Source organism: Myxocyprinus asiaticus, chromosome 24 (genome assembly GCF_019703515.2).
Source record: "Myxocyprinus asiaticus isolate MX2 ecotype Aquarium Trade chromosome 24, UBuf_Myxa_2, whole genome shotgun sequence".
Lineage (NCBI taxonomy): Eukaryota > Metazoa > Chordata > Actinopteri > Cypriniformes > Catostomidae > Myxocyprinus > Myxocyprinus asiaticus.
Genome location: NC_059367.1, coordinates 21,351,448 through 21,375,724, shown reverse-complemented (window position 1 = coordinate 21,375,724; position 24,277 = coordinate 21,351,448). Strand labels below are relative to the sequence as shown.

The window sequence follows — 24,277 nt, the reverse complement described above, 5'->3', positions numbered from 1 at the left end:
AATATGTTAAAACTCCTGCTCTAAAAACATCAGTTTCATACTGAATGAATTTCTTTCATGAAGTTGTCAGAAACATAAAACAGAAGAGAAAATGCAGGAGAGAAAGACTGAACTGAACTGACTGAACTGGAATTGTTTCATGCATTTCATAATTCTATGTTTGGAATAGTTTGGAATGAGTCTTACATTGTTGAAAGAATGGACAATGCCTATGAAATGCAACATTTTATATAATTTGTATTCTCATTGAGTTAAACAAGTAGGCTCAACTCAACATTCATTACAGGCAGCATATCTTGATTCTTTGTGGGACTTAAAATATATTTTTTACTAGAACACAATTGAAAGGGCAGAATTAGTGGGCTTATACAGTCAGAGCGGCGACGTTATTACTATAAAGCAAACACGGGGGAAATGACGGAAAGGCAGGGCACTTATCTGACACACACACACACACTCTTAAACCACATGATTAGTTCAATGACGTCAAACAGAACTCACCCGACACTCTCCGGTTAAATCTGCTGGGGGGAGGAGCTACAGATAGAGAGAGAGAATTAATTAATGAATGTTCAAATTCTTGTGTTCACTTTAGTACTATAAGCTGTAAATGACAACCTAAAACATACACACAAAAACACACTATTCACAATACAATGTTAATGAACAAAATTCAGTCTCAAAATCTCACATGTGGCCTATAGTAACTGTGTGGGTGTGTTAAATATTCAGTATGGTCAATCAAAGGCCTGTCCTACAGGCTGTACCAGTTTCAGGAGATTGCAATTGTGTGTGTGTGTGTGTGAGAGAGAGAGAGAGAGAGAGAGAGAGAGAGAGAGAGATCACAGCCGCACTCGACTCTCAGGAGCTCAGCCTTGCAGGTCTGCACACCCCCCTCCTCTCTCACTGCACTGTTACAATCCATCAGTCCATTAACTCTTTGGTGTAAAACTAGCAATAATGTCTCTCTGACATATACACCTGATTTTTTTTAGTGAACTACAGTCTTAATAACTGGTTTGCTCATGCTTTCCAATGGCTCTATTCAACATATACACACAAGCACACCGTTTACAGGTTTGTCATGTGTCATTATGTTTGAAAGCACATCCATGCAGTAATTAACCTGCAACACATATTACACACACAACACATTTTGTAATACACACGGCACACCTACATGTGTTGCACTCATTTCAATGCCACTGAATTGTGTGCTTTCACATACAACTATTCAAATTTACACCTCTCAGCTAATTATTTAACATGGTGTGTGTGTGTGTGTGTGTGTGTGTGTGTGTGTGTGTACAACGCCCAGATAAGGCAGCTTAATAAACAGCTGTGTTGTGAGACTACGAATGTGCGCACGAGCATGAAGTATCATGAGATGGGGTGCTTCAACTTCATGTGTAGGGGATATCAAGTGACCAAAGTTGCCATGACAACAAAATACAAGGAAGACTCCTCATTGCTATAACAACTATCCCCCCCAAATATACACCCAGGGTGTTTTCCAAACTGCATTTTTTGCGCCCCTGAAGGGCACTTCCGGAAGGGGATGGCACTCGAAGGGTTATTCCAAACAAAAGAAAGTAAGTACATTTTTTCACAAAGGGCCCTTTTACAAGACTTTTAGTGAAGGGTATATTCAAACTCTCTTCAGAGTACCCACATCAAGTGCTTTGTCCTCTGGAGTGAGTAGGGCAGAGGGATGATCACTTTCGACTGGAATTCACCCCCCACTCACTCACTCGCTCTTGGCAACCAGAAAGAGAAAAAGAGAGTGAAACAGAAACAGAGTAACACAGAAAGGAAGAAAAGGGAAAAGAATAAAAGCCAGAAAGAGGGAGAGACAAATTATTAGAGAGGAAATATTTCTAGGAAAACACAAACTAGTTTTGCTTTGAATCACATAAGATGAAAACACTGCTTTAATAGGCACTTAATATTATTGCGATATTCAAAATTTTTGCAAAAATGAAATTTGCAACTTGGATGGAAACCCCACTGTTTACTCACTCGCGCATCGTTCCAAACCTTTATTTTCATTCTTATGTAAAACACAAAATGAGAATGTTAAAGCTGCTAATTTCCATTCAATGTGTTGTGTTTGACAAAAAACAAAAAATAATGTTGGAATTAGGGCTGAAACAATTAGCCGACGTTATCGACAATGTCGACAATAAAAAATATTCGTTGTCGAATAGTCCTTTGATCTTAACGTAACATGAGATCACATTAAACTCTAATGATGGAGTACCACAGCTTGCGCCTGATTGAGGAGAGGAAGAACACAGCTCACAGGCGCACTCCAAACAGCTTAAGGTGATATAGATCGCAAAGTATGAGGAATTATACAAAAATACAAAATAAGTGCATACAGAAGCACTCTCGTTGTGAAATGATGTGGAGCTGGAGCTGCCGTTCCACGTAAGCAAACCTTGCATGTCAGAGTATCTTTAAACGAAACATCTCAGCGTTATATCTTTAATGCATTCTTTATTAAGATTAATAAAGAAGCAGGTCATGTAAATAAGTACAAACTCCGAAACTGCCTTTTTTTGTGCGGTCAGCGCCTCTTCTACGAGTCTCCTGAAGTGACCTGATCTAAGGGGGAGAGATTGAAACTCCACCCGGCTCATACACACTCTGGCGTGAGGACGCTTGTCCCTCGCACGCGCAGATTGCGACATATTGAATATATATATTATGTATATATGTGTTGCGGTGTGAATCTTTTCATGAAGGAAATCGGTTGCAACATACTGATTCATAATATTTGTGTTGCGGTGTGTATTTTATTATGAAGAAAATCTGTGATACGCAGCTCTATTAAGAAGAGGGTTGTTTTTTGTGTGTGAGTTAAAGATGGATCGAAGAGAACAAAAGAGAGTGTAGTCTTCGCCCATAATATAGTGCAACAAAATACATTTTTGATTTGTTGTTGTTTTGGCTTGTTTTTCAATATAAATATCTAAAACTCCTTTAAAACAATGCACATTTCCTTTATGAGCTATACTGCAGAAGAAAACATTGTTATCTGAGTATGTTGAATATTAAATATTTAAATATTTTAAAATATCTAAAAATCCTTAAAACAAGATACATTTACTTGGGAAGCAACATAAGAATGATATTCTCTGAAAGCAAGTCTAAATATCTTATATGTTGTTTCTCAAGTAAATGTATCTTGTTTTAAAGATATTTAGATATTTTTCAATTGAAAACAAGACAAAACACTTGATAACAATAGGATTTTGTGCAGTGATAATTTTTTTTTTTTTTTACTTAAACTTAATAAAAAGGGTTTTTTTTCCCTTTAATTCAGTGAATGTCATTTAGAGGTGTTTTTAAACGATGATTTTATCCACTTTATGTTTAGTAAGCACGTTTAATACATCCTTTTAAGTGAAGGCACAAGCTGAATAGCCGGTTAAGAGCTACTGATTAATCGTTGCAATAATCGCCCGAATAGTCAAATGATTGTTCTAATGATCACTTTTATTTCAAGATATTCCAAAGTTGTTGCTGTGTTTGTTTCCTTAACTTTCCATCGCAATATGGAAAAACTCTTACATAAAACTCTGGGATTCCTTCAATGTACGAGCAAATATAAGCGAATGTGAGGGACTGTCGGTATTTTACAGTGGTGGGTGTAAATGTAAAAGTATAGATTATAGTGTATGTGCTTTTCCTACTGTAGTCCCAGAAATGTTGAATTATTTCCAAAAAGCAACTATCGGCATAGATTAATCAGTAAAATCGATCTGTCTACCTCTAGGTGATACCCAGTCCTAGCTATAAACAACAGCTAACAATAAATTATGAAACTTAGGGTTGTCTTGGGTTGTTTCTGTCTTTTTATCTCCCTCGGTCATTTTGATATCCTCACACAGAGTCTTATCACTCACAGCTGACAGACAAGTAATTCTAAAAGTAAACAGTGTATGTGTGTGTGTGATCTCTGTAATGGTATGGCTAAACTCAGCCTCCCTGGCCCATAATGCACTGCTCAGTAAATGAAATAAGTCACGTGAGAGTCAGTAACTAAACCACAAACACATAGTAGTACTCTGCTTTCTCACACACAAAATAACGTTTTAACAAAAAGGACACACACACACACTAATATGCATACAGTTACTCAAACCAGTGGTCCACAAATAAGTTTGCCAATGGCTGATATAATATAATATACAAGTCTAAAACCCTGAAGTGAACTAACATTTTTCAAGCCATGGATTCCCTCAAAAAGTTCTACTAAAAATAGCAATTTTTGATTTGTCAGTAAAATAAGGTCTGTGCTGTGGTTAACACAACTGTAAGAGACTTTCCCATTTTGTTCCACAACCACAACATAAACTTCACAAAGACATACCTCAAACGTTAATTTTGAAACTGTTGTGTGACGTAGGTGAAACGTAGGTTGCTACATAAGGACTACGACTGTCAGCTGCTTAATTACACATAATTACACAAGCACATACACTACCGGTCAAAAGTTTTGAAACACTTATTCTTTATTATATATTTTTAGAATTACTAGAATAATAGTAAAGTCATCAAAACTATGGAATAACATAAATGGAACTATGGGAATTATGTTGTGACTAAACAAAATCCAAAATAAATCAAAACTGTGTTATATTTTAGCATCTTCAAAGTAGTCACCCTTTGCCTAGAATTTGCAGACATGTACTCTTGACATTTTCTCAACCAACTTCTTGAGGTATCACCCTGGGATGCTTTTTAAACAGTATTGAAGGAGTTCCCATCTATGTTGGGCACTTATTGGCTGCTTTCTTTATTATTTGGTCCAAGACATCAATTTCAAAAACTCTTTTTTTATTACATTTTAGTTTTATAATAAAATAAATCAATATAGTTGCACAATTATATTTTTGTCTACAAAACTAATTTCAAACATTTAAGCATATGCCTTCAGATCAAAAGATTTTTAAGATCATGAGAAACATTTCAGTCAAGTGTTTCAAAACTTTTGACCGGTAGTGTAAACTATTTATGTCATCATTCACGTCACGAACGTTGATGAATTTCAGTGAACAAATGAGAATGTTGTGGGGGACAAATGGAACAGTCTCTTCAAGTAATGTTAACCACAGACCTTATTTTACTCATAAATTGAAAACTGCTATTCTAGAAACCCATTAGAAATTCCAGAGGGAACCAATGGCGAATTAGCCTTCTGGGTTGGCTTACAAATTGACGTCAAGACTGAACAGCTCTATATTCAAGTATTTCAATGAACACTTCTTTTACACAATATTTACAAAATTCACTAAAATTATTCAAAAACAAAAATATGCATTGTCCAATTGTCCAAAGCTGTTGTTAATGACCATTTCTGTAAATCAGTCAAGTGGCACAGTTTTCGACTATTGCTGATAACCTCAAAATAGCCAAATATAATAAGATTAATTGGCCTGGCCAAAATATCGGTCTAAAACTAACTCAGTTACATGTATGCAAACGCACATGGTTGTCTACACTGCAAACACTGTATATGAAACGCTGTATTTAACACTGGCAAGCACAATCATGCACCCTTCTTACACATGCAAAAAGCTGTTGGATTGATTGCTTAAACTTTCAAACAGCTGTAGTCAAACAAGGAGAAACAGGCACATTAAAATCCCTCTCTACCCATATAATGCTGAAGGGGCCAGCTGCATGAGTTTGTACAATTGTGTTTTCAATAATCACACATGGCTCTTGTACGTCAATAACTACGTTTCCATCCAAGGTTTTTTTTTGTGACAAAAAAGTGTAGCGCATCAAAAAGTCTACTGATACAGCTGATGGAAACGCAAATTATCGCTAAGATTTCACAAGTGTCTACATAATATTTAACTCTAGCACATAAACTCTATGTCAATACTTCAGATATCATGAAAAACTGGTTTGGAAACACTTTTTGTCGAGAAAATAGGTATCAACGCAAAATTATAGTGTCACATGACAGAATTTACCCCAATCGTTAGCCTATGTTAATCATGACGACAAGGTATACAATCATTGAAAGCCCATTTATTGTACGTGAAGCATTACTCGCACTGTTATGGATCGGTCTTAACGGCATACCTGCACAGATCCAATGTTGCAAACACATCTGCGTCACGACACTTCCAGGAGTGCCAACACAATTATCTCTCATGCACCTGTCATCGACAAGTGCACGGAGAACAAATGAATGGCCACATAAGGACCGGTAGCCATCCGTTTATTTATTAAAGTTGCTTTTCCACACCATTCAAAATAATAGACGACAGTCATGGAATTAGCCCACAATACAAAAAACATATCACTTCTATGCACAAAGATGTTTTAAATTAAAAATAAAAACACAATACGAGAAGAAAAGCTTCAGTGTGCTTTTTTGGAACACTAAAATATAGCCCAATTCTATAGCATTTTTTTTTTTAAGCTTACTTTTGAAAAAATGCCACCAAAATTCCCTGTATTAAATGAAATAAATTACCAAACAAATAAAGCATTAAATTAAAAAAATAAATTACAAAATGAAAAAATAATATTGTTAGGCCTATAGAATTCCCTTTTCTTTAAATTAGCTTTACCCTGTTCTGTAGATGAAAAAGTCGGCTGAATGTCATTCTCAGAATGTTCTAAACTTTTTTCAAGACTAAAACTATCAGAACTATTTGTCCAATGAGTTCACTTTCACAAAACTAGATTATGAACATTTTAAAACTTTTAAATATTTTAAATCTAACCCTCTTTACCTTGGATCGCATTTGCTGAGCTTCTTCAGAAAATGTAAATTGCATTATGATGCTAAAATTAATTTTAGATGACAATCAAGTTCAATTGGTCGTTAAAAGTTGTGGGACAAATATACGGGACATAATGCAGTTGAGATGGCAATTCTTTAAATTAGATGATTGTTCAAAATAGCCTATTGAATATCAGGAATGTATCATATGTAAACCCTGATATTACACTGCATCGGTTTCTCTTGAATAGCTGTGCACACAGCATAAAACATCAATGGATGGTCCTTATACTAAGACCGAATATTTCCCCCACTACTTGGTGCAGGTTGCCAGCTTGAACAGGGCCATGACGATTCTCTTTCGGGTCGGAACCGGTGGCAACCTGCACCAATATTACTGCACCATATATCTGTCAACATCAGCACCAATATTACAGTCCTATCAGAAGGGCAACTGTTCCCATTTGATTGCAATTCCTCGTCTTCTGATTGCATTTATTTGTGAAATTAAAATGACAGTACGCTGGCTAATTTCAATGAATTGTCTCAATACTCTCCCCATTTGTGTTGTCATGGTACCAAACTTTCAGTTGTAGGTACCGATACCCGTGAAATTTCATGGTTCTCAATACCAATTTCAATACCACAGCAAAAATATGCTAATATTATAATGTGTTATTAAACACACCAATTTAGTCATTTTTATTATTTTCCAGAATTTCCAGAACATTTTTAAAATTTAATTTCATCAATAAACTAGTGTCTAATCAATAAATTCTTAACTTTTAACAAGTAAAAATATAACTTTTCAACATGTCATTGCATTTTATTCAACAGCAGTCTTGTTTGTGATATTTTGATTATTATTATTACAGTGAATATTACATTTTACTATACAGTTGTAATATTTTTTTTTTTTCCAATTTCATCAATTTCAGGCAACTAGATTTTATTTTGAATCATGCTTTTATTATGATGTGTGTTTTTTGCTGGATGCTTCATCTTTCCTGATAAACAGTTCACATCACGGTGCAGAGTGATCATTGAAGACTTTTAAGTCATGTCTGAAATCACATCTCTTTACACTGGCCTTTGAGTCTGACAAATTAAATGTAGGACACAGTTTTGGAGTGTCTGTATTTTAGACTACTGTTGTTTGTGTATGTGGTAATTTTGAAATGTTATGTTTTAAATTGTATTACTATGAAGCACTTTGGTCAACTCTGTTGTTTTAAATGCGATATAAATAAAGTTGAGCTGAGATTAAAGTGCAAATGCTGTGATTTTAATTATATAAATATATATTTTACATGTGCTGCATGGTTCACAATGGATAAGAGATGATAAGTCATCTCATACAATGTGAACGATTCTCAATGTCTGTGGAGTTTCTAGTGGATGAGCGGTCGGATTTATTTGAAGTACGCAGTACGTGGCCACAGTAAGATTGCAGCCTTTATCGGTTTAATAAATCACACTGTTAATTGTCCATTTCAGTGTACAAGAAGTAACAGAGCACACGTTCAAAATAAGCCTGTGAGCATTTTAAAGCAGTCGTGTGTCAGTCATACTGCGTACTGATACCAGATATAGTCAGTTCTCAGTACTGCAGAAACACTGGCATCGTTACATCTTTTTTATTTTACGGGCCATTTACACGACAACATTTTCAACTAAAAACGGAAAGCTTTTTATGCGTTTTGGCTGTTCGTTTACATGACAACGCCATTTTGGGGCCTGAAAACGCAAACTTTTGAAAACGGGTTTCAAAGTGCAGGTTTTTGAAAACTATGCCGTTATCATCTCTGTGTAATCATACAAAAGCGAATTTGTGAAAATGATGACGTCACACGCACGCGTATTAGCTGTTCAGTCTATGGGCATGCGCACGAGACATTCAAAATTACAATGGCGGACTACAGGACTGTGTTTGTGCTGCTCAAGATTTTGAGTTTATTGACGCTTCTCCAGCAAAGTATAGATTTACTGCATCACTACTACGACCAGCGATCGCCATCTTCATTGTTTGTATTCACCGCTCTGTGGAAGAATGCTTATGTGCGCAGGCACATAGTGTTTCTTTACAAAGTGACATTGCCAACTACTGGCCTGGCATGCATAATACAACATTTTTAGTCCTTTTCGCGGATCGGGGGATAGTTTTGAAAACGTTGTCGTCTGTACGCGAAACTTTTCAAAAACACAAAGGAAAAACGTTTCTGTTTTTAGTACATAGTTGTCGTGTAAACGTACCCTTAGTATCGACTTGGTACCGAAGTACCAGTACTTTTGACAACACTACTCCCCATTTTACCAAAACTTCGGGGGGAAAAAAATAAGGGACTTCTGGGAGGGGAAAGGTAAATAATTAGTGATATACACACATTTCTGTATGGAAAAGGCTTAAGGGCATATTTCTTTTGCAATAAACCAAAACTTATGCAACTGTTTTTTTTAAGCACGACATCATCACGCACACCATTTTTATATGGAATGGAAACAGGCGGAAGACAGCAAATGTCGCAATTTTTTTTTACGCATTTTCACTTTGTCGATAACAAAACAGTGTGAAAAGTGGATGGAAACTAGTGAGACATCCTTAGTTGTGGCAGTATATTTTTCACAAGTATTTTGTGATCCTCTAGGATTAGTAGAGGTTTGGATTACAAAATCAAAATCCCACTATGCTACAGAGCCTGTTGTATTTTCTCTTTCCCCTTCCTGCTGTAAGCAATCAATCTTGATGTCTCCACGTCCCCCCTTTCCCTCACTCACTCAAAACTTTGTCTATCTTTCTGCAGTGCTCCATTTCTCGCTCTCTCTCTTTAGTCCTTATAAGGTAGTGAGGATCTGACTAGCTCTGTGCCTGTGGATTTAACCGTTTACTGACAGCTAGAGGATTAATTAAACAGAGAGAGAAAGCATATGAATGACACCTACGATACAGGGGATCATCCGTGGCAGATATTTTCTTAAACAACACTAATTTCTTTCAATTTCTGTGAACTTCATAAAAGAGTTTGTGAAAATTTAGTGTTGGCAGTGAACAGATCTGTTAGTATGTGTTTGTTTGAATGATATTCTGCCTTAGACAAGGCCAACCCTCTGCTTAATCTGCATGCTGACTGGACAAGGTCAATGTCTGTTCTTTTAACTCCTCTCTGGTTGGTTGATTTGATATTATGTGCAGCTGGCTGAAGGGGATCATATTTCCAATCAAAATGTGCACCTCACAATCTATGTCTTCCCATTGGTTGCACTTCATGTCTCAATGTCCTCCTCTCCTTGAGTCACCACCACTAATCAGACTGACCTGCAAACATCTTGAAAGGCTGTGGTGTCACCAGAAGAAACTTGCAGCTGGGGAGATCATAACATTATTTCCAACTCAGTTGCCAACTGTGTGACAAAAGAGTGGGAAAGTGAGAACCAGAGAGAAAACTAAATATTGCAGTATTAAAAGGAGACTAAAATAGTGTAAGCAAAAATGTAGATAATGTGCAGTGTTTCCACATCCTGCCCAAACTTTGGCCTTACCCACAATGCCTTGAGAATGAACCTCTCTGGTGCTTTGCTCTAAAGACAAACAATTCTAAACAAAGTCGTGACTGCAGCATTTAGTTTAATAAATATTGAATGTATTGTACTCTAATCTAGGCATCGACTCTGAAATCTAAGCAATACTGTCAATTTTCACAGTAACTAAATTCTGCCTGAAATGTTTTTGATGGCTGATGAGAAAACACTTCATAAGCTCTTGTGACCACACTATAATGCTGCAGCTTCTAATCAATGGCCATGGTGGGAAGAACAAACAGAGCCAGGGATGAGTTCCCTTGCTGATAGGGACATGAGGAGGAAGTTCTAAAGTCCAGATTCTATCAGAAACCTCAAACACAAGAGACTCATAGAGATATAGACACACCCAGGCATAAAAAACACACAAACAATACATATAGACAAGAAAACAAGTGTGAACTCTGATAGACGAACAGCTAGTTGCAGGTGTGTGTGCATTTCCAATACTTAAGAGGCACTGTATTTAACACAACCTCTGTATTACTTTTTTCTTCTTTTTGAACCAGAAAAGACAATTCTAATTGTTACTTTTATTGTTTATTAACTGGTTAAATAGCACTTTACTAGTCTATGACTACGGTACAGGTCTGGGCTACATAGAAGCTTCATTTGGCCGAGAACCACCAATTTAGACAGAAAAAGAAATCAGTCAGTTTTCTCAGAGATGTATAACCCCATAATAAAAGACCGACATGGGGGAAAAAATAATTAATATAATGGCGTGCGAGTCTCTGCGAGCGACTGCACAGAAATGACACAGGAGAATAGCAGAAAATGTGTAGAGAGTCTAAGTACAGCACAGACAACCTCATTATAGACAATTTCACAGACATAACGAAGTAAACAAAGCAGAAAATGCAGCTCTGCTCTTGGATATCCACTTTACTTTCAGCTCCGTGCCTCAAACAAAACTCGGAATAACTTTAAAAGATCTGATGTCACTAACCTGGCAAACATGGGCAAATTCTGTTATTATTTCACCCTTAAAAGTGCTGAAGATGATGAAATTGGCGAAATTTCATCAAAAAGATGTCACACATCTTATGTAGGATTAAATCCTAAACTATGTGTACTTTAAAATTAGCTTACCCTGAGGAGTTTACCTGTAAACAAACAAGTTACGTTTAATTCATTCTTGAGGTCTATCAAACATGTTGAATGCAGTTCTGGCCCCATTAATAGTATAAAAATGTATATCGTGATAAATATCAATATCGAACGATATGAAAAAAATACTGTGATAATATTTTTTGGCCAAATTGCCATGCAGCGTCTGTGTGGTGCTTGGCCATGTATCGCGGACTGAATGTGAACTTACATTCCACGTGAAACTGGGGCTACACATGAACTTCAAAACATAAGAGGAATTGGATCTACCAGACTCATATCCCCTGAAAAAGCAACTTAAATCGGCTGTTACGGAGCATTTGAATGACCGCGGGTTACTGAAGATGACAAATGTAAAACATGCAGACATAAGCCAAATAAAAAGGTACACATCCTACCAATGGGACAGGTCAGGATGTTCCACTAGTTGTCCAACCACCAACTAGTGAATTTAATATTTTTTAGCTGTGGTGCTTTAAAAAGGATAAAAAGATGCAACTTCTCGGAACATTTATGCGAGCTGACAGCGTGCTTTCATTTTGCATGTAGTTACTATCGGTGTGGTAAACTTCAAAAAGTTGCATATTAATTCATCCTCTTTATTCAAAGCATTGCTTTAGTACAAACTCAACTCATTCAACAATTCATTTCAACTTCAGTTATTATCGTACTTTAAATTGCCTGCTGTAAGCAATGTTTCCATTCATATGCATAGTTCACAGGTTTATTTGTAAGGCGTTGTTGACAGATTAAAGGACAGTATTTTTATGTATTCTTTATGGCGGGGTGTCCGACAGACATAGGTTTGTTTCAGTAAATAGTTACACAAAAAAATGTTGGATGCCAAGAAATACTTTTGAAGCACTCTAATTACACTGAAGCACATCCTTTTTCACCCGGTATACAGATAAGTGGATTTGGAGTTGCACTTTATTGGAGAGTCTCTTATTATATACCTCCTATTTATATGTTGTGTATTCATCAGTTTTCCTATTGTATGGCTGCGTTTAGCGTCTATATATCCCTAAAAAATGCGTCCACTAACACATTCAACTATGATATGATGACTTTTTTGCCTGTTTTGCTGTTCCATAAGAAAATGTGCAAATAATCGTAAAACCGGTTAACTGCGATTTTCTCTCAGACGGTAATCTAACAGTCAAAATCTCACATGTGGCATCCCTAGTTCTGACTCTCAGCTCCATAAAGCCTGCTCAGATAAACACTGAACCAGTAGGATAGGGAAATATTCAAAACACTCTCGTATCAGACACATAGTTAAGCACAAAGCTGTCCCACAGGCTGGATTATATATTAGTTCTGAGCCTATATGCCTTGACATCTGTTCTGAAATCAAAAACACGTGTATATGCATGTATAATATATGACTAGCTGAACAAAAACTAGCAAATTCCATTTTATTTTTTCTGAATTCCATGTTTTAAAGTTTAATGAAACTTTATCATTTAAAAAAAGTCTAATTAAAATGAATTTATAGAATTTTAATCAAATGAAAAAAACATTACATTATTTTTATCAAATGAAGTGCTTCTAAACTGATCCTCTCAGCACAATCCAAAACACAATATTTAAGTTTTTTTTTTTTGGTCAAATATAGTGGTGCACAGCAGAGCATCACAGTATTAATGAAAGCACTGATGAAGCATTCTTTATCATTTTTTTAAATATTACTATAGTGATTTATTACTACATTGAATATAAAATTTTTCTATACAGTAGTAGTATATTTCTGTCGCAATTTCTTCAATTTCACACATCTAGTTAAATTGAGCTTATATTTTGACAGAAAGTTGAATGAAGCAATTGGAGTTTGATTGTTTTTGAAGACAGCTTCACAACTCCGGGTAAGCAGTTTGCTATATGACTTAAATGTGCTTATTAAATGGCAAAAGGCTACGATTTAATTATATAAATATATAGTCTGTATGTGCTGAGCGCTTCAAGCTTAATGTGCACACTGCTGTCTTTAATCTATTACAAACACAGAGCGCATGTGATTCTTATGCTCATGCGTCTGAGGACAACCTCAAAATGTTTTATTCTCTATTGCTTCATTTTATTTACAGATATTACAGGGTTGTTACTGTGTTTGTTTCCTTTACATTGCTATCTGTAAAGATATGGTGCTGCAAAGGTAGGGTATCCCTCTTATGTCAAACATCGGGATTCCCCCAGTGTTTCCACTGTTGATGTGATGTAGGGCTATGTCCTATGACATTAGTTGTCCGGTCTGTTCCACGCACATGCTCTCTTCCAAATCCATTAAGAGCGCCTATGCATTTACATGGCCACGTAAGCAGTGTTCTCTGGGAGAAACCTATGTGCGTTAAATCACTTTCTCTTAATCCCTTAAACGGCGCAAGGAGAGTGGCGTTCATGTTTACGTGACATTTCTGAATGCTGCTTTCTGCAAAAACCCTGGAATAAACTGTTTTTCTTAAGTGCATGTAAACGGGGTCACTGTTAGGGTATTGCAGGAGGCTATGTCATATGAGTACAGTCTTTAAAACAGTACACTGCCCTGTTCTACTCTGCTTAACAAGCTTAAAACAAAGATGACACTCTCCTCCAAACAGAGGGCCCACAACAGACAAGCTCTGCATTTAGATCTTTAAAATACACAAACACCTAAAGGTAGAAGAGGTAAACCATATTTTCTTTGAATATCAATTCATATACAGTAGCTTTTATTTACATATCAACTTCTCTATCAGTTACTAAGAGTATACAGAGATTAACTAGTCTTTTCGAGATATAGAAAGCCTGGAAAAGCCATCAAAATGTCCATCAAAGTTTTCAGCACTTATGTGCAGAACCTTTTGCCTAGTAAGATCATGCTGGGATGGTCCTTTCCCCAACGTATGAACTGTGAAGATGCTCCAACCATGCCCCAACATGCTCTGGATTTCTCAGCTTACTGAAACACTGCTTTAGAAAAACATATTCTACCACATCTCTCAAGCAGAATTCATCCTGCTCTCTTTCCTCCACTCTCTTCAGCATGCTGTTCATTAAGTCTTCGGCATACTTTTGGCGAAGTGCTTCTTCGTTCTTCACTCAGAGCCAAAAAGAAGTTCGAAACAGCTGAGCAACGGAATACTGTTTGCGAACATTCAATGCCGGCCACATCACTGTGGGAAGCATTTAGAGGAGCATTTAAATATGAGGACAAACAAGACTACATGTAAAACCTTAACTAATGTGACATTAAAATGTGTTATCAATGACTTCATGCCTCATTCTATTAGTAGAATTCACGCAAGATCAATAAAATAAGCTGTTTTAACCACTTGATGATAACTGTAATAATATTTATGCAGTAAATAATGTGTAATTTGTCATGTTTACATTCATGGAGCTTACACACTTTATGCGGCCATAATATGCGCTGGTAACCCTCTGTTATTGTAATTTATGATGACAATGATACTACTGTAAAGATGGGTGTATAAAAGTGTTATTGGATAAAATACAGACAAAAAATGATGTTAAGAGGGGCAGAAGAGTGAATGGCTTTTGCTACAGACGGCACATGCATGAAGCAACTAATGAAACAACAGAGTGAATGGGCACTTAAAAAAAAAAACATGACATGGTACATTTATTCCTTTTGTAGACAAAAAAAAAAAAAAAAAAAAAAAGCATGACATGGTCTTGGAAAATGTTTCTACAGGAACAACAGTTAGTTTGAACCAGTTCGCTAATAACTCAGCACACCGGTGTGTTCATGTTGACTGATCTTAACTGACTGAACTATGTAACTGAAAAATCTGTCAGCCTCAAAGTAGGTGAAGCTCCAGATCACTCCTTCCAATGACGTGGGCCAATGGCAGTAAGGTGTTTAGCAGCCGGTATGACGTTTTCCTGAAAGTTTGCCCTGGCGAGCTCTTACAAACCAGCAAAACATACTCAACAGATTTGTTTGGCCAGATTTAGTTCGAAATGACATCACACCCATTAGTTCTATTTTGTATTAAGTGTGCAGGGGCCTTTAGTGAAAGGATTGGGCCTCCATATTATTTTCATTTGAGAAATATCTGGTATCTGGGTGTGATGTGGTCAGAACTAATCCAAATGAGCTCAAATAAGTTAAAAAATGTGCAGAAATTGGGGAAGTAAAGTGAATTAATACTTGGACACTGTTCTCTTGAACTCCCACACAGCTACAGGTTGAGGGTAATGAAACTAACATAGCTTTTGATCCTGAACATTGCCGTAGAATTAGAAAAGAATCCTTGTTTATATATTTTTTATCAACGCTGAAAATTTAGTATGCCTTGTAGGGTTGCAGCGGTATACCGGTTTCACGGTATACCACGGTATGAAAACTGACGGTTATATCATGTACATTTGCTTATCTACGGTATTGAGAAAAAATGCAACCAGACGGAGAATCTCACCTGCGCGTGCGCATCTCCTTTCTTCCTCGTCTGCCTGTAAAACTCGTCAACTTGCACCACACATATACACACATGCAGCGAGAAAATGTCAGAGAGAAGCGAGGGGGTCTGACATAAGTGAGTGTGTGTGAGTTAAAGCAGTGTTTCTCAACTGGTGAGTCACAGGTCTATTCAGACTTGGTCGCAGACAGCAGGGAAAGAACAATGCCATGGTTCTCCCATTGAAGATATTACGGCGGCCGCCCAAGTGATAGCCTATTTAGGACTGCCGAGGCAGATTTAATGATAATATCGCAATCAGCTAAAGGCTTCTCATCTGCACTTTCACACGAGTGTAAAGGAACCAGCTCATGCTAATGATCTGCTCTTCTCTCTGGCGTGCGCGTGCAACAATCGGTCTTCCCTCGATACTGCGGAGCGCAGACCTCAAAACTGATGTGACCAATTTCAATACTAGTGAGACTTTCCCAGTTTAAAGCATTACGGAGGAAGTCAAACCTATATTATACACTATATTATAATATAGCATTTGTTCAATCAAAAAAAAAAAAAAAAAAAGACCCTTTTTAAGGGTCATTGTAACTGATAATAATAATTGTGTAATACCGTACACCGTGAAACCGTGATATTTTCTGAGACTGTTATCGTACCATGAAAATATCATACCGTTGCAACCCTAACACTGTGTAATGTGTTGTAATGAAACAACCCCCAAAATGTTCAAACCTACACCATTGTCCTGAACACAGAGACAGATGCAACTGCTCAAACTCAAACTACTGAAAGAGCACACAGACCGGTACAGATTTTTCACACTGCTCACTGATCTGAGATCAGCTTAAGCACACATATTGGACTGGATGTTCCCCTTTTCATTAGTAAAACTATTAAGTGTAGTTGTGATAATTACAACATTACATTTAAAACAAATTCAGGTCAAACAAGGCATATTAATTATCATAACCAACTAAACACAGGCAGGTATTAGATATTACACAACATGATGAAATACGATTAAGCAATATGGGGATATGGGGTGTGATTAGGGGTGCACCGATCGATCAGCCACCAATCGAAATTGGACGATATTCATCTTAAATACGTGATCAGCGATCAGCCGATCGTGCCTAGATTTAGGGCCGATCATTTTTGCAGCATGCAGGGAATCACACATACACTTCTCCTCGAATGAATGAGCGCTTGCTCAGCCCTTAAAGCATGACAGAGTGATCTTTGGAGGGTGAGTTGTTGGCAATTCTAAGCATTCACAAATTTAAACTTTCTGACATTATGTAATTCACATGAATATGCCGTTTTGTTTTTAAAAATGTGTAAGAATTACATGTGTATGAATTTTAAGTTGCCTACTTTCAAGAGTCAATACGGTAGTTATTCTGACTCGTTGCACAGTCAGTGAGCAGGAAGAGGATAAAGAGGCTACTAACGGGTATAAAAACAAATTAAACAACAAATAAACATGCGAATAGAAATCTAAGTACATATGATGTAATGCGAGTCATCACAATCAGACATTGTGTGGAGCGATAAGAGACTGTTTGAGCAATCATGAGCGCTTTTAGCTTTACTCTCTTTAACATGCGCGCTCTGCAGGTGCCCTCAATATCTCATCATCAGTCACTCATCTCAGCGCTATTCTGTGAGGATCCCGATTTAAATCCAATTAATATTGGTCACATTACCTCTAATAACAGATATAACTGTTTAACTTTCAATAACGGCACCGCAACTTCATGCATTTGCTTAATAATTAGTGATTTGTGTTACAGCAAAATGCCAAAGACAGTAAACATATCACAGATATTAATGATTTCTCACTGGATCAGTTTTAGAGCTTGTAATAGATACATTTTTTCTTATTTATGAACATATCTCTGCTGTGTGTGATGCTCTCACGGTTTTTACTGGTTGCCAGTATGTCACAATGACCTTTTGATATTGACAACAGAACTATTCATAACTGTTTTCAATACAAATAAATGTTAGCAATTCACAATTAATATAATTTTAATTTAATTTTTGTAATACTTTATAAAAATGTTTCATTTCTTTAACATTAATGCATTAAGTATCATGAACAAACAATGAACAATATTTTTTTTTAAACATTTATTAATCATAACGTTAGCTAATAAAAATACATTGTTAGTTCATAGTGCATTAATGTTAACTAATACAACTTTTGATTTTAAAATGCATTAGTACACTGGCAGCCAAAAGTTTGGAATAATGTACAGATTTTGCTGTTTTGGAAGGAAATTGGTACTTGAATTTACCAAAGTGGCATTCAACTGATCACAAAGTATAGTCAGGACATTACTGATGTAAAAAACAGCATCATCACTATTTGAAAAAAGTCATTTTTTATCAAATCTAGACAGACCCCATTTCCAGCAGTCATCACTCCAACACCTTATCCTTGAGTAATCATGCTAAATTGCTCATTTGGTACTAGAAAAATCGCTTGCCATTATATCAAACACAGTTGAAAGCTGTTTGGTTCGTTAAATGAAGCTTAACATTGTCTTTGTGTTTGTTTTTGAGTTGCCACAGTATGCAATAGACTGGCATGGCAAAAAAGTGGCAAAAAAGAAACCGCTTTCTCTAGAAACATGCCAGTCAATCATTGTTTTGAGGAATGAAGGCTATATAATGCTTAAAATTGCCAAAAAAACGGAAGATTTCATACAAAGGTGTACACTAAAGTCAGGGGCGCCTGCAGGATTTAATCTGGGGGTATGCAGTAGGGATGTGTGCTACGACTAATTTGACTGTCGTTTAAACGTAAGTTTTGTAACCGACTAGTCGACTAGTCTAAAGAGAAACCAACCTTCAGAAAACAGTAAAAAAAAAAGTGTGTTTATGTGACCTATTTAAAATACTTAATCTATTCCAAATCCGAAGCTAAATTCCACTGAAAAGGGGCATTTATCTGCGACGTCCTCGCCTTGAATTATGATCATTGTACATTAAATATAGAACATGACACGCATTCACTGAATCAAAATTAGCACATATTTAATAGACATATTTATTGAAAACTTTTTATTTATATTTATTAATTGAATTAATAGTGCAGGATCAATGGAACAACCATTAAAAGCCTGTTCTAAATGGAAATCACCAAGTGAAAGTTACTTAACATATTAAAACAGTCAGAACATTGTTGAAAATAATTAACAGGTAAGCCAAATCTATAAGAGAGAAAAAATGTGCTGAAAAGTTGCACGTATTTCATGCCGTTTCAGTCATGCATAAACCATTGATCTAATATGACAGCTATTCGGTAAAGAACGTTAACCAATAACAGTTACGATTTTAAAAAATAAAAAATAAAATAAAATAAAAAAGTAGCTATAGGATAAAAAAATAGGCCTGTGATGTAGCCTGCAATAAACCTAATGTATTCTTAACATGACGTGCACACAGAATAAAAGATAGTTTAACACGTTAAGCAGTCGGCACCTCGTTGAAAATAGCCTGCTTAATCAGCAGATTAAAAAATGGCATACCTAGCCTACAACAGTTATTTTCTAGGCTACTTAATCAAATGCATAATTTTTTGGATGAGCAAAATTAATCCGTCGACATGGTCCGGTGAAAGACGGGACTTGACTCACCTGAGGCATCTATCCTACGCTTGATAAAGCCCGCTCAGTGGAAAAATAACGTACACGCATGCACAGATTTAAAGAAGACTCACATGTGAAAACATCCATAGGGACTTTCAAACGTTTGGAAAGCCGATTCCCGCACCACCGAAGTGATTTCATAACTACTTTGCTGAGTTTGCTTGTCTAGTGAGAGGACATTTTCCAGCCTGAGGTGAAATTAAACTCTGCTCCAGATATCCTCTTTTTAAATAATATTTGTATTATTAATTCTATTTAAAATATGTAACATTAATATGACAGTAATTTAAGTGCAGCCTCTGTAAAAATATAAAGCCAAACGTAAATGTGTACAAATTATTATCAGTTTAATGGGGGTAAATATTAACCGACTAGTAATTCCAGAGTCGACTAGCAGCATCCGAACCGTTTAGTTGACTAGTCGAATAGTCTCGCACATCCCTAGTATGCAGAGAAATCTGCCTAATAAGCCTTATATCTAGTGGGGTCCGGGGGCATGCTCCCCCAGGAGAATTTGTGTGTGTGTGTGTGTGTGTGTGTGTGTGTGCAAAAAACAACACATAAACATTCAATTCTGGTGACTTTGAGATAAGTATTTGTTTTATTTTCTCGAGTATGAGTAGCATTCATGTAACTATTGGCTAAAGCATTTCTTCCAGTAACCTTTCAGACTCTTGTGAGAGATGCTAAAAACACAGTGAAATGTGACGCGGTTGTCAAAAGACATACATATAGCGGATGTTTACATGAAAAATTATTGAAAACAATGTGAATGGACACAAAAACCCGTTCAGTTTGAACAGCCCCTTGTTCACATGCCACAGCACTAGCTGAAGTTTCTCAAAGTTACCTCTCAAAAAGACAGCCTTTTGTTTCAGTTGACTGTTGGTACATTTCCACTGTATGCAGCGCTGTTTGTTCTATGTATTCGTAAATATCCCAATACTGTTTTACTGTGTGAGAAACCGCTCCAAATGATTCAGTGATTGAGCGCTCTGAACGAATTGTACTGAATCACAAATCGATTCAGACTGTTTTGCAAGCCTGTTTGGACAATTCACTGAAAAGAAGATACTCAAAATAATTATTCATTTGCAAATTGGGCATTGCTAGTTCTTTTAAACAGCCAAAAGAAATACGGGACATATATCGTGATTGATGAAATATTCTAAGAGTAAATATTTCTCCGGGCAGTTGGAGCAGTCATGGTACACACAGTGCATACGGCCGTACAGCTGCAGGGGCCACTGCCTACAGTCTTCAAAGACAAAGGACAACTGGCTCTAACAAGAACAGAAAGAGATGTGGAAGGCCAGATGTACAACTAAACAAGAGGATAAGTACATCAGAGTCTCTAGTTTGAGAAATAGACGCCTCGCATATCCTCAGCTGACAGCTTCATTGAATTCTACCCGCTCAACAGCAGTTTCATGTTGAACAGTAAAGAGAAGACTCAGGGGTGCAGGCCTTATGGGAAAGATTGCAAAGAAAAAGCCACTTTTGAAACAGGAAAACAAAAAGAAAAGTTTAGAGTGGGCAAAGAAACACAGACACTGGACAACAGATAATTGGAAAAGAGTGTTATGGATCTTAACCCCATTGAGCTTTTGTGGGATCAGCTAGACTGTAAGGTGCGTGAGAAGTGCCCGACAAGACAGCCACATCTGTGGCAAGTGCTACAGGAAGCGTGGGGTGAAATGTCACCTGAGTATTTGGACAAACTGACAGCTAGAATGGCAAGGATCTGCAAAGCTGTCATTGCTGCACGTGGAGGATTTTTTTAAGAGAACTCTGTAATAGTTTAACATTTTTTTTTTCAAATTGTAATAGTAATTTTTCACGTTATTAATGTCCTGACTATACATGTGATCAGTTGAATGCCACTCAGGTGAATAAAAGTACCAATCTTTTCCATAAGAGCAAAATCTGTACATTATTCCAAACTTTTGGCTGAAAGTGTATATGTTGTAACTAACATTAAGTTCATTAGTTTATGTTAACTACAGTAATGTTGTTAAATAATGTTAACAAATGGAACCTTTTTGTAAAGTGTTCCCGTAATTTTACTGTGTGGGGCATAAACATATAACTGCAGCAAAAGCCTGGCAAAGGGCACTTTAAAAAATCGGTATGGGCTGATCTTAAGTGTTAAAATCGGAGATCAGTATCGCCTCAAATTTCCTGATCGGGGTGCACCACTAGGTGTGATAATCCTTGGATCCATTTCAGCACCTCTTCCTGGAGGTGATCTTTTACCTAGATCATGCTCTCACGTTACTGCATTACTCCCTTTCCACGGCCCAAATTCACCTCAATGACTTTTTAATTCAGAAATGTGTATACCATAAATACATAAATGATCAGGATTTAAAAACAACCAGACAGTGTTCGATGCTATGAATGCGCGGCTGTTCACTACATGAAAGGAAAGAGGGGTTGCTTTGATGTGGGCGAGCGCACCTCTCTCCATTATGAAAAATCCTTATTAGCATTCTCAATGGCCAGACCGCATCCATTCATACAGCACGACTGGGCTTACACTGCCAAACCGATCACATCACAACCCTTCTCAGTTCAAAAAAGGACCTGCATAACTATTAATACTAAAATGCAAATGTGCATCTATCACCCCGTCTCTTATTTTCATGGGGATGCTTGTGCAACCCACTTGTCACACTGTCAATCAACTGCAAGGATGGGAGCTCGAGCGAATGCCATGGAAACAGAGCGAGGCTTTACCTAGATCATGCTCTCACGTTACTCATCACAAGAGAAATGTGACACTCTTGTTAGCAGCGCTGCACGTAAAATAAACACGTGCATTAATTTCATCCAGTGATGAACAAAACACCCGCCCCAAAAATGTGCACTTACGTTCAAAATCTGAGTCATCATCCTCGTCATCTTCGTCGCTTTTCGACTCCGTCTGCATCGGCTCGCCATCAAACATCACCCCCTTCCCCCCAGTTTTGACAGCGGCCCCAGACCCGTCCTGGCTCCTGGTGTCCCGTAGACGGGTGAAATACTGTACGGCAAATTCCACCAGATCTGGCGGCTTCTGGCGCAGCACCTCCACTGTGTAGCCTTGCAGCAGCTCCGTCAGACCGACTGGAATCTCAATACTCATGTCTAAACTGTATTAAGGGGGTTAATGCAGATATGTGACCCTGTCCTAAATGGCTCCTGAACTATGGTACAAAAATATAAAACAAGTCCTTCACGTATCAATGCATGCAGCTTGTCCCGTACGGGTTGCCGTTTTGAAGCGCACAGAAGCTTGCCAGGGGCTTTGTTAATTTGGTACCGAGCAAAGGTCAGCTAAAACCAGCCCAACACATAAGATTTGTCTTTTTCCCCAAGGTGGGAATTATCCGAAAGCTCTGTTTTCTTCCTTAACTCAATAGATATCAGCAAGCTTGGCAACGATTTTACTAGACTGTGCGTTGAATGAATATCCAAACTTTTAATTAAAATCTCCCATCTGTTGTGCGGTATGGTACAAAACAAGCGTTGAATGAGTCAAAAAGTGCACTGTTAATAAGATTAGAGGCGCTGAGTAAACCCAGGCTAAGTTAGCGATTGAGCTATCTGACTTAGCAGACAAGGCCTTGCCTTTGCAAAAAGCGTATTTAGTTTCTACGTTTTGACGCAACGGTGTCAAATAGCTTAGTAGATGATATGCACGAGAGAATAAGACAGTTGCGTGAGAGAATATACGGAAATTCTTTAAATGCAGAGAGCAATGAATGGGATGATTCTGCTCTGCCTCGTTGATATGCTGAATGACAGCTCCGTGTGTCTATATCACCAGTTCACAGATCCACGTGTCTCTCTTCCGTCTTTCCACTTTGAAACTCCCGTTTTTATGATCGCTGTAAACACGGCAGGTATTTTGGAAGGACTGTGTGTTCCGGGCTCTACCAAGGAGGAAGCTGTGTCGTCGCCGGGGTGAGTGTGCAGGCGGCCCGGCGCTGAAAGGGACACCGGGTAAACCGGAGAAGAGACAGAACGGGCCGTTTAGTCTCCGGAAAAAGAACGTACGAGTGTCACTTGTCACCGGTAAGCAAAAAAAAAAAAAAAAAAAAAAAAACGGCACCAAAGGAAACGACAATACCGGCACTCACGCGCCTACAAGCACGATACGGCTATGAAACCCTTTAAAAAAAAAAAAAAAAAAAAAAGAAAAACCCCGGCAAACTCCAACCACTGAGAGCTGCAGATATTCACTTCGCCTGTTGTTGTCAGAGTGTCAGAGCCGCGGTCCCGAATGGATACTTGTCTGGACGTCGAATAAAACCAATTTAGCCATGTAATAGCTGATATATTCTCGTTTTTTCTACAAGAACAGACCGTTAGTGCCTCTTGCCGAGGCGCGCACTCTCTCCTTCTCCACCGCGAGCCGCTGAGCCTCGGGGGCGCGGTCACAGAGTTCGAGAGCGGGCAAGCTCTAATTGACGTGTAAATTCCCCAATCAGAGAGCAGCATGAAACAGCAGCTCCACCTCTTTTGAAGCGTGTTTGCTAGATTTAGGAAGTGAGTGCTATGGAGTTGATCGGCCTGGCTGTAGTGTGGCCCTAATGCTGACCTCTGATAGAGATATACGTTGAGAAATATATGGAAATGCTATAATATATGCAAAGGAGAAAAAAAAAAGTACAACAGTGATGCCCTTAGACCGCAGCTCTCTCACGAGCCACTAGCGCCACTTTGGTCCATTGCTGCATTGCATACTGTAGGCTACGGTTTTCTTTGCAACCATAAAAAGTACG

At 37.6% G+C, this 24,277-nt stretch overlaps 1 protein-coding gene across 2 annotated transcripts in view; it reads right to left on the bottom strand.

Annotated features, from left to right (window-relative positions):
- The window catches only part of prkar2aa (protein kinase, cAMP-dependent, regulatory, type II, alpha A), a 32,810-nt gene extending 8,892 nt beyond the window's left edge, over positions 1-23,918 (bottom strand). For both annotated transcript variants that reach the window (XM_051653173.1, XM_051653172.1), the window contains exons 1-2: positions 22,383-23,918; positions 502-537 (exon numbers count right to left, since the gene is read on the bottom strand). In XM_051653173.1, coding sequence (XP_051509133.1) covers positions 502-537; positions 22,383-22,635 — 289 coding nt within the window. In that variant the 5' untranslated portion in view covers positions 22,636-23,918. The remainder of the gene's footprint in view (positions 1-501; positions 538-22,382) is intronic.
- Between the last annotated feature and the right edge of the window lie 359 nt (positions 23,919-24,277).